Below are 10,064 nucleotides of genomic sequence, written 5' to 3'. Positions count from 1 at the left end.
TTTGGACTGAGTGGGCGGAAATTGTGAAGCTAGAATAAGTATATTTGAGGTTATGTAAGCAGTCAGCGGCGGAGTCGAAGGCAAAGCGATTGAGAAGCTGTAGCTGAAAGCTAATTGGATTTATGTCGAGAGCTTGGCCTTGAGTCGATCAATAAATAAATAAATTACCTAAATTAACTTAATATTGTATGTAGTTCAAAGTGCATGTTAACTTTGACAGGACAATGGCAAAAGCCGCAGCTTAAAGGATGTCTGTGTTGCTCTCTATCATCTCTATCTTTGTCGCTCTTTCTCTCTCTCTCTCTCTCTCTTAACTCAAAAACATTCTATAGAAATTAAACGTCACATTAAGTTAAATGTTAAAAGTTGGCAAGCACTTGACAGCCCATGCTATAGCTCATCAAAATTTTAAAGCTCTGCGCTTAAAAAGCATTTACAGTAGACTTAAATATATTTTCACTGTGAATCATTCCATTATATATAAAATGAATCAAAATAAAGCTTGACTAGAAGTCAAAGTAATTGCTATAGCTAGGGCTCTTTGGGATCAAGTATTTAATTAAGCCTCATAAAGTAAGTGAAAATTAATATTTGGCTTCATTTCGAGTCAAAGTGTTGCAATCGGGTGGGACCGACCGCATAATACACTTTATTAGAAGATAGCGGTCTCTGTATACAGAGACTCAGGCTAAAATACCCTCTGCACTTTGTGAACGAGTTGAAAGGTGAAATTTTGCAACGTTTAGGCCAACTAAAGACCGCAAAAATCCGCTTCGTCGTCCCTAGTTGTCACGCCCTCTTTTTTTTGGGGTTTCGCCATTCATTTGGTAAGATCAAACAGCTGTTGGGTTTCGCTTTTTAATCCAAACCAATTGCCGTATTAACTGAGTGCAAAGGTGTGGGCCGTCTGCAGTGTGTAGAGCGCCATCTAGCGGTTGAATTTGCATAAGCTAATAACCCAACTTTCGGCCATTGGACATGGACTGGACTCAGGCTGAAGCAACCAGATAGCTGGAGTCGCAGTAACCGCACACACACACACACACACACACACACACACACACAGTGCCACTTCAAGGCTTTCATTTGACCTCCACTCTCGCCCAAACCATAAATCTAAGCGACATCTCGCATTTACGCTTAATGACATTTTATTACAAATTAAATAGAGTTCTCGAGTACGAAACATGGCGACTCTCAACGACATAGCCCATACCCTATAATACCCTCTGCACTGCCAGTTCCAGTTGCTCATCAACATAAATTATTATGCAAATTGAGAATTTCATTTAAACCAATGAACAAAGGAATTGAAACTGTTTGTGCCCGCGACACCTTTGCTGAGTGACATTTGGACATGCTAGGAATACCCTGTAAGACACGTAGACCAAAGCAAAGCAAGTTCTAATCATGCTTTCTATTGTGCAAAGCATAAGCCCATCCACAAACTTTGAATACCCTGTATAAACATATGTCATTTATAGAGATCTATAGATTATCTCAAGGGCACTTCAAGTCGATTGGGAAATAAAGATATACTCATCTAAAACACTTCAAGCACTCATTTCAAGCAAACTCTATTTATATAATACTAATTATACGATCCCCAATTATGCTTGAGATCTCTATGGCAAATCTTTAGATTGCTAAATGAAAAGTTTTCCCAAAATAAACGCGATTATAAATAAATATGAACATTTTCAGGTAGTAAACTAAAAATTGGGTCACAATTTCCAAAAAATCTGATTGTGAAATTTGAAGTGCCTGAAATATGAAGATGGATATTGGCTTGAGAATAAATTCGCCAAAATTTTGATGAACAAATCGACTGTGGCATTTGTGATAAACAAGTTTATAAATGATTAATTGTGGATATAACAATTGTGCATAGCTCTAAAATAAGCTTCATGACCAAATAGTCTGTTCCTAGTATGGAGTTCACCTCTTCATGGAACATGTATTTTTTTATTTTTTGAGTTCAATTTAATTTATTAAATATCCTGCTTTGTTCGTCGTTCACTATTTACCCTTGTTTCTAATTTCAAGGGGATTTTTGATGGAGTTGAGAATATATTTATATATAATATATAATATAGAATATAATATATATATAATATATAATATAGAATATAATATATATATAATATAGAATATAATTATATTCTCAACTCCATCAAAAATCCCCTTGATTTTAATCAGATTCCCATTGAGCACACTCTTTTCAAGTCACAACTCTCATTGCGCACATCCATTTATAATTATTCCATTAACTCCCTGCCTTAATTAATTATTAGTTCCCATTATTAAATCAGGTTCCATATCTGTGCTCCAAATTGTTTCAAGGTTTCGCTTGCATGAAGTTGCTTTTAGCTCTTCAATCACATTCTTCGTTTTCATTCCCATTAATCTTCCTTCTTCTATATTCCCTTTATTTACTGCACACTCTACCCAGTTTTATTTAAGACTTAAGTGCTCCTGGCTCTTCACAAAAATCTATAACTTACCTAATAATCATTTCCAATTCAATTATTCGCCAAATTTAATCACATTTCCCATTATTTAATGAGCTAAATTCAAACGCATTTCCCATTATTTATATTATTTATTATATTATTATTTATTTTTCACACTGTTCTCAGTTTTCAACTCTGATCACTTACCTAAATAAATAATAATAAATAATAATAATAATAATAAATAATAATAAATAAATAATACTATGGCCAACCCTCCTTCAAGTTCCCAATATTTATTCAACTTGCACCGATTTTCCCCAGTTTTACCTAAGTTGAGCTGTTTCTAGTTCCCTCTCAAGCAACTCGTTTATCTATTGCCCTCCAAGTATCCCCCTGAGCTGTTCCTCGATCCACTCGCCTCGACCACGTGAGCGCAGTCATCGAGCTATTTAGAAGCCAGCTGCTGCTGCTGCTGCTGCTGCTGCTGCTGCTGTTGCTGTTGCTGCTTCTTCTTTTGCAACAGGTCCACATGGCCAATGTCTATGGCAGATTTTGTTTTTATTGATCGGCGAATGCTGCCAACATAGCGAGTATATAAAATAATTGAATCGAATAATACGAATCTGTTCCCAATGCATAAACAGTGCGAATCGAATTTGTTTATTTGTGCAAGACTTACGCATCATCATTATCGTCATGACAGCGGCGGCAACTACTTGGAACTCGATTTCGTTTCGAATATCTATCTCCGAGTTGAATTTGATAATAAACAATCGGCACAGCTCTATGAAAACAATGCACAAAAAAAAAAAAAAAACAATAACAACAACAAACAGCACGCGTCGAGTTTATTCACTTTTCACTTCAACTCGACTGAGATCAGTTTGCAAAGTTTTCGAAATTCCTATGTTTCGAATCCGATATCGAAGTTTCGGAAAACAGCTCAACTCTTCAGTTTTCAGTTTAGATTTTCAAAATTTCGAAGTTCCGATTTTCGAAATTTGTGTGTGATATCGAATTTTCGACAAACACTCAAGAATTTCGTGCTTTCGAAGCCTCGAAGTTACAAAGTTACGATTTCGAACTTTTCGTAAGCATCGAAAACTTTAACTATTTTATTTTGATTTTTCGAAATTTCAAACTTTTGTATTTGAGCACTCGAAAAAAAACTTCGCACTGTTTGGGATTTGCGCGCAGCCGTTGGCAGCGCGCTCGCGAAGCTAACGGTAAGAACTGAGGCAACACGAGCGCTTGCAACATGTGGCATGCCAATTGCCGGTGCCCGATGGTCCAATGGCCCGATGGCCCGATGCCCCGATTGCCTAATGCCCCGATGAGCGACGCCGAAATCTAGCCTTCAATGAGCAAACAGCTGATGCGTTTATGAATGAAAAAGCTCCGAGCGGCATTCCTCAAGTTCAAGGCAAAAAGCTTTGCACTGAAAACACTACGGCTGCTGCTAAAGCTAACAGAAAGTAACGGCAATTAATTCAACTGGAAGATAAGGATTGAGATTTAAGTTTGGACTAAGAGCTAGTAAGTAAATGAGATAGGGAGAGAATGATATGAAGAGGCTAAGATGCAGAGAGAGATAGGGAGAGACAGGCAGAGAGAAAGAAAGAGACAAGGAGCACGAGAAAAATAGAGATAGAGAGGGACCCAGAGACAGAGAAAGAGGGGTAGAGAGGGATAGACAGAGAGTGAGAGAAAAAGAGAGAAAGAGAGAGAGAAGGAGACAAGGAAAGTGAGAGAAATAGAGATAGTGTGACTACGAGGCAGAGATAAAGCGCGAGAGAAAGAGAGAGTGGAAGAGCGAGAGAGACAAAGAGATGTAGCGAGAGAGAGAGAGAGGCAGAGGGAGATAGATAAAGAGATACCCTACAAGACTTTTTTGAGTATAGCACAAAGAGATGATAGTTGGGAGAAGCGTGTTGCAGATGATATTTGAACTTTAGGAGAAGAGCAGAGAACATGAACATGAATTTGTTGAGAATTGAATAGAGAGGCGTTGCTAGCCCTGAACTGCTTTGAAACTGCTTGCAACGCCACTGCTTGTTTGCCCCACTCGCAATGAAAACTTAATTTGATTTCTGATAAATAACTTATTTAATAATAATTTAAATATATATAGATATATGGAAAGATTATCATAGATAGCAAGAGATGAAAAAAAAAAAACAAAAAAAAGTGCTATAGAAAATTTGTGGACAAGATGAAGCCCAACAGCTGGTGGATGGTTTAGTAGTGCTGATAGCTGTGCTGCTGCTGCTGCTGCTGCTGCTGCTGTTGGTGGTTGTGATGCGCGAGATTCGCCTGGGCGAAGATGTGTTCGATTTCGGCATTGCTCAGCTGATCAAAGATATCCTGGGCGCCATGGCCGGCGCTGGAGGACGTCAGCTGTGCGGATTGCGTGCCAACGGGCGGCAGGTAGCCTGAGAAGTGCATAGAAAGGCGCTGAGTAGAAAAACAAAAGGAAAACCGAGACCATTCCTCTAGGACTCACCATCAGCTGGCGTGCTGCCGTAGGGCGGCAACAGGGTTATGGATGGGCGGCCGGGCGTGGCTGGTGGCTGATAGAAGACCGGCCTCCATGGCTGCTGCGGCTGTGTGGGCTGTGGCGAGGGCAGCGGCTGCTCGGGCTGTTCCGATTCCGGTGTGCTGGGTATTTGCGGCGAGGCAATGGCGGTGCCAGTGTCCGGCTGCACCGGCGTCGATCCAGGCAGCGGCACTATGCCACCCGGGAACTGCGCCTCCGGCTGACCGAAGCTGGGCGGCTGCTGTGGCAGCGGCGGCTGCACGTTTGCCGGGAAGAATTGGCTGTTGGGCGGAATGCCGGGCGCAGCGGGAAACGCGGGCACAGTTGGTATGGCCGGAACAGTGGGAATAGCGGGTACAGCGGGCGCGGTTGGAGTGGCGGGAACAGTGGGAGCAGCGGGAGCAACGGGTACGCTAGGCGCCTGTGGAAATTGTGGTACCTGCGGGAAGGGGAACTGTGGCACGCCGAACTGTGGGAACGTTGGGAACTGTGGGAATTGTGGTATCTGCGGTATATCTGGAATTTGTGGTATTTGCGGAATTTGTGGAATTTGTGGAACTTGTGGAATTTGTGGAACTTGTGGAACTTGTGGAGCTTGTGGTATCACTGGAACTTCTGGGGTTGTAGGAGCAGCTGGAACAGCGGGAAAAGCTGGAACAGCGGGTACAGCGGGAACAGCTGGAACAGCTGGCTGCACAGCAAATGTGGGCACAGCTGGAGCTGAAAACTGCGGCACTACTGGAAACTCAGCCGTGGAAAAGCTAATGCCAGGATGAACGGGCTGAACGGGTTGAACGGGTTGAACGGGTTGTATGGGCTGTATGGGCTGAACAGGCTGAATGGGCAACGCGGGAGCAGCAGGCACAGGCGCGACAGTCTGTACATAAGAAGGCTTCGGAGCGATTAGATCAACAAACTACAGAGCCAAGCTAGTGAGCTTACCTGGACGGCATGATGATAGTGGATCGGCTTCAAGGGTCTATGCAAATGCTGATGCGGATAGTTGACGCTGTAGGAGGAGACAACAGCATTGCCCGGACGCAGCACATACGAGGGTCCAGCTGCAACAGCAGTGGCAATGCCACCCACAGCAGGGGCAATGCCACCCACAGCAGAGCCAATGCTGCCAACAGCAGGCAGGGCGGGCACAGCGGGCAGGGCAGGCACCGCCGTCACCGATGTGGCAGCGGGCAGGAAACCAGCGGCAGCATTGGCAAATTGCTTGATATGATAGCCAGTGGGATACTTGATGAAGCCATGATGGCGATGAGCTGGTGCTGCAGCTAGGAAAGTAGCCGCTGCTGGCAACTGCAGGCTATAGCCATACTGCGCCGCATAGGTACGTCCTGGCCAATGGCCGGATGCGCCATGGAGTATGCCACGCTTGTGCTTGGCTGGCTGTGAGGACTGCTCCTCGGCCACAGATGCCGACACCTCGAGCTGCTGTTCCGTGGTATCAGCCTCAGCTGTCGAACTGCTGGTGCTGCTGCTGCTGCCGCTGCTGCTGCTGCTGCTGGTGGTAGCCACGGTGGTGGGCGTGGTGCTGACCAGGCGGCTGGAATGACGCAGGCGTAAGGCTGCTTGGGCAACGCTGCCGCTGGCCAGCACAGCGCAGAGCAAGAGCAACAGGTGCAAAGGTTTGCTCCTGGCACAAATCACACTCAAGCGGCCACTCATCACGTTGATATATATGAATAGGGGTATATATATATATATATTGAGTTGTTAATGGTTCCACTGTGCTTGGGGTAATCCGTATCAGCGTTTGCGTTGGATTATGTCAACGCGTCGATTGTTGCCAAGAAAATGAAATGAACTTCCTTGGTGTTTGTTGTATTTATAAAGCGGATGTCGACGTGCAATGGCCAACAGCTAGCCAGCGAGCCGCTGAGCCGCTGAGCCACCACAGCTGCATACCAAGTACCATCAAATGCACCACGCACCACGCACCACGCACCACGCACCACACGCTGCTCATCGGCATGGCCAGCGGCAATTGGGCAGTTTATGACTTTTACGCGACCATTTCACCTGGCTGGACAGGGGCTCATTATGCTAACGCCAAGCAGATACCGTTCCACGTTCCGAGCCGAGCACCACAATCTATGCCGCACAGTGGGACGCAACAGATGTTCACCAAACACAAAAAACACAACCATTTTTAGTGAGATGATTATATTGGCAGTAAAATTCGAATTTATTTGCATTTCGTTTTCTGTAGTGTTCCATTTCCATTCGTTTCAAGTGATTGATTTACATATGTAAATTTATACATAAATATTCAAAAGGATTTATTATGCATTTTTTCTTTTCATTTTGAATAACACGTGTCTCTGTTCCATTTCCATTTGTTTCAATTGATGATATACATATGTACATATATACAAAAATATTATAAAGGATTTATTATAAACTAGTTACTATTTATGTTTTAATAACAAGTGTCTCTGTTCCATTTCCATTTGTTGCACTTAAATAATCTAATATATAATACACCTATATTCAAAAAATGGTTACTAAATGCATTTGGCCTTTGTTTTGTTATTTTTTATGTAACGTGCATCTGTTCCACTTCCATTTGTTTCGCTGAATCGAAATTCATGCTATATTTTCAATCAAATCTGTATTTAAAATACATTTATTTACACTCTCTTGTTTCATTTTTATTTGTTTCTCATTCCACTTGTTTCTCAAGCAGTGATCCAATGAACGTTTAGTTTTGCTTACATAACATTTCCATTTTCAATTACTGCTATTTAAAGCAATCATAAAAATGTGTTCCATTTCCACTGTTTCCTTAAATTCTTCAACTACTGATCAATTGTAAAGAGTCGTGAATTGCTTTACTAAAAGAGAAAAATTTGAGATGTTTGAAGCCTTAAAGTCTTTCATTTCCAACTGTTCCGTTTGTAAGCTATCTTACTGAGTTGTTTTCTTCATTCTACTTCTAATCCGCAATATCTTTTTACCTTTGTTTTTCGTCTGCCTTTTCGGTTTCATTACCACTGTACATTATTATGAGGGGGTGGGCAAGTCTGTCGGCCTGTGCTGTCCCACTGTCTGGCCACCTGTGCCGCTGGCACGTTTCTGCACGTACGAAACAACTTTTGTTTTCATTTAGCATGTTCCGCATTTCTTATTGTTGTTGTTTTCACTTTCTGGTGGGTTGAAAAGGCAGCCGATATTATTCACTCAATATTTTTGGGCCATTTTGATGGCGAGCCGAAGCCTTTTATGACCCGGTTACATCACAAAGTGCAGCCCATCAGCGGCGGACAAACGAAACTGGGCCAATCAAAGCCGAGCAAAGTGCTGCCAATTTGCTGTGTTTGAGGAAGCGAAAGCAAATTTAAAATGCAAAGCAATGTGAGAAGCGAGGAAGAAGAAGAAAACAAATAGCAATTGAAGTACTTCGATAAACTGTTAATTAGTTTGATTCGATTTTGATTTTATTGTATTTCGCTTAGCTTTAGTTAAAATTCAACATTCACACGCATAAATTTCACTTGCACTAAATTTGATCGAGCTCAGCTCATAATGAAGGCGTGGCAATTGACATTATATCACACACACACACACGCACACACACTTATCGAATCTGAAATGAACTTTCAATTACAATTTACATTTTCACTTTTTGGAAAATCAACGATTTGAAACGAAACACGCTCAACTAAAATGGAAAAACCTAGTCAAGGTCTTTCCCAAGCTGGACGAGCGTACAATAAATTTGTACTTTTAATATGTTAACAAGGTTTATACAATTTTTGTATTATTATTTAAGGAAATCATAAAATAAACGCGTGGAAAACGTGTTTGGCATGCCTGAACGTTCCGCGATTCCGCAACAGTTTTCTATAGCTTAAAGCCCGAGTGTATGCTAACGACACCGAAGGTTAGATTCTCGTAGGATACATGCGAGAAGCCAGCCTGTTCGATCATGCTCTTGAATTGATCCTGGCGTGGAAAGCGTCTTATGCTCTCCACTAGGTATTGATACGCGTGCCATTGCCCAGCCAACAGTTGACCCATGGGCGGTATCACTTGGAAAGAGTATTGATCGTATAGCCATTGCATTGTCTCATTGGTCAAGTGGCTAAATTCCAGGCACATGAAACGTCCGCCAGGCTGCAGCACACGATAAGCCTCGCTGAGCACCTAATGCAAAAGAGTGACTTAGCTAAATGTAGTCCAGGTATAGGTCCATTTACTCACCTTGTCCACGTGCGTGCAGTTGCGTATGCCAAAGGCAATTGTGTAGGCAGTATAGGTATCGCTCTTGAATGGCAACTTCTCGGCATCGGCACACTGCCAATCAATGCTGGCATTGGGCAGCTGCTTAACGGTCAGTCCCAGCTGACGGGCACGCTCTTCGCCCACATTCAACATATGCTGATTGATATCGGAGACCGTTACATGACTTTCCCGTTGCTTGGGATTTGGCTTATTGGCCAAATATTTCAGGTAACGAAAGCTGATGTCGCCTGTGCCACCGGCCATGTCCAGCAAACGCATACCATGCTCTGGTCCCAGGCGCTCAACGAAAATATCCTTCCACACACGATGTATGCCCATGGACATGGCATCGTTCATCAGATCGTAAGACTGGGCCACCTGCTGAAACACCTCGTGTACTATATGGATTATGATGCTAAGTCAATATCGCCCTTGAGTGCATATATATATGTTATTTACCCTTGCGCTCCTTCTCGCTCTCCTTGACCGTCTGGTAGCCAAAATGTGTTGTCTGCTCTGTGCCGCCGGCGCTGCCGCCAGCAGAGCCCGTTGTTTCATTAGTAGTTGTTGCAACTGTGCGCCTTAGCATGAAGCGGGTCAGATGGCACAAATTGCGTGTTGTTTGCATAATTATTTAATACAGCTTAAAGCTAATTTAGCGAACTAAATGTTCAATCAAAATTATTATGAAATATATTAAAAAAAAAAATTGTCGCACAACAGCGGAAACTAACAGCTGTTTGGTATTGGTCTGTCACACTTATACATATTCGATTAATATAAGCAAAGGTATTGATGTTATCGATAAGACATAAGCAATACAGATTGCGCGGCAA

General features: G+C 42.7%; 2 protein-coding genes across 2 annotated transcripts; both read right to left on the bottom strand.

The window, feature by feature from the left end:
* Positions 1-4,694: 4,694 nt before the first annotated feature.
* On the bottom strand, positions 4,695-6,686 carry LOC111596473 (leucine-rich repeat extensin-like protein 5). Its single transcript, XM_030223584.1, has 4 exons — positions 5,935-6,686; positions 5,552-5,884; positions 4,960-5,497; positions 4,695-4,888 (listed from the first exon to the last, which is right to left on the bottom strand). The coding sequence occupies exons 1-4, from the start codon at positions 6,667-6,669 to the stop codon at positions 4,695-4,697; spliced, it is 1,800 nt and encodes a 599-aa protein (XP_030079444.1). The 5' UTR covers positions 6,670-6,686.
* A 1,749-nt stretch (positions 6,687-8,435) lies between these two features.
* On the bottom strand, positions 8,436-9,990 carry LOC111596477 (2-methoxy-6-polyprenyl-1,4-benzoquinol methylase, mitochondrial). Its single transcript, XM_023310733.2, has 3 exons — positions 9,688-9,990; positions 9,208-9,626; positions 8,436-9,150 (listed from the first exon to the last, which is right to left on the bottom strand). The coding sequence occupies exons 1-3, from the start codon at positions 9,854-9,856 to the stop codon at positions 8,848-8,850; spliced, it is 891 nt and encodes a 296-aa protein (XP_023166501.2). The 5' UTR covers positions 9,857-9,990; the 3' UTR covers positions 8,436-8,847.
* Positions 9,991-10,064: the final 74 nt, after the last annotated feature.

Source organism: Drosophila hydei, unplaced genomic scaffold, assembly GCF_003285905.1.
Source record: "Drosophila hydei strain 15085-1641.00,03,60 unplaced genomic scaffold, DhydRS2 tig00000237-arrow-arrow-pilon, whole genome shotgun sequence".
Lineage (NCBI taxonomy): Eukaryota > Metazoa > Arthropoda > Insecta > Diptera > Drosophilidae > Drosophila > Drosophila hydei.
Note: the sequence above shows the minus strand (reverse complement) of the source record. Positions and strands in the feature narration are given on the sequence as shown.

Coding starts and splice junctions, on each gene's coding strand:
- LOC111596473 (XM_030223584.1), bottom strand. CDS start 6,669: ATGAGTGGCCGCTTGAGTGTGATTTGTGCCAGGAGCAAACCTTTGCAC. Junction 5,498..5,551: donor AAGTTCCACAAATTCCACAA/GTTCCACAAATT, acceptor GATATACCGCAG/ATACCACAATTCCCACAGTT. Junction 4,889..4,959: donor CGGCAGCACGCCAGCTGATG/GTGAGTCCTAGA, acceptor TGCACTTCTCAG/GCTACCTGCCGCCCGTTGGC.
- LOC111596477 (XM_023310733.2), bottom strand. CDS start 9,856: ATGCAAACAACACGCAATTTGTGCCATCTGACCCGCTTCATGCTAAGG. Junction 9,627..9,687: donor GAGCGAGAAGGAGCGCAAGG/GTAAATAACATA, acceptor TAATCCATATAG/TACACGAGGTGTTTCAGCAG. Junction 9,151..9,207: donor ACTGCACGCACGTGGACAAG/GTGAGTAAATGG, acceptor CTTTTGCATTAG/GTGCTCAGCGAGGCTTATCG.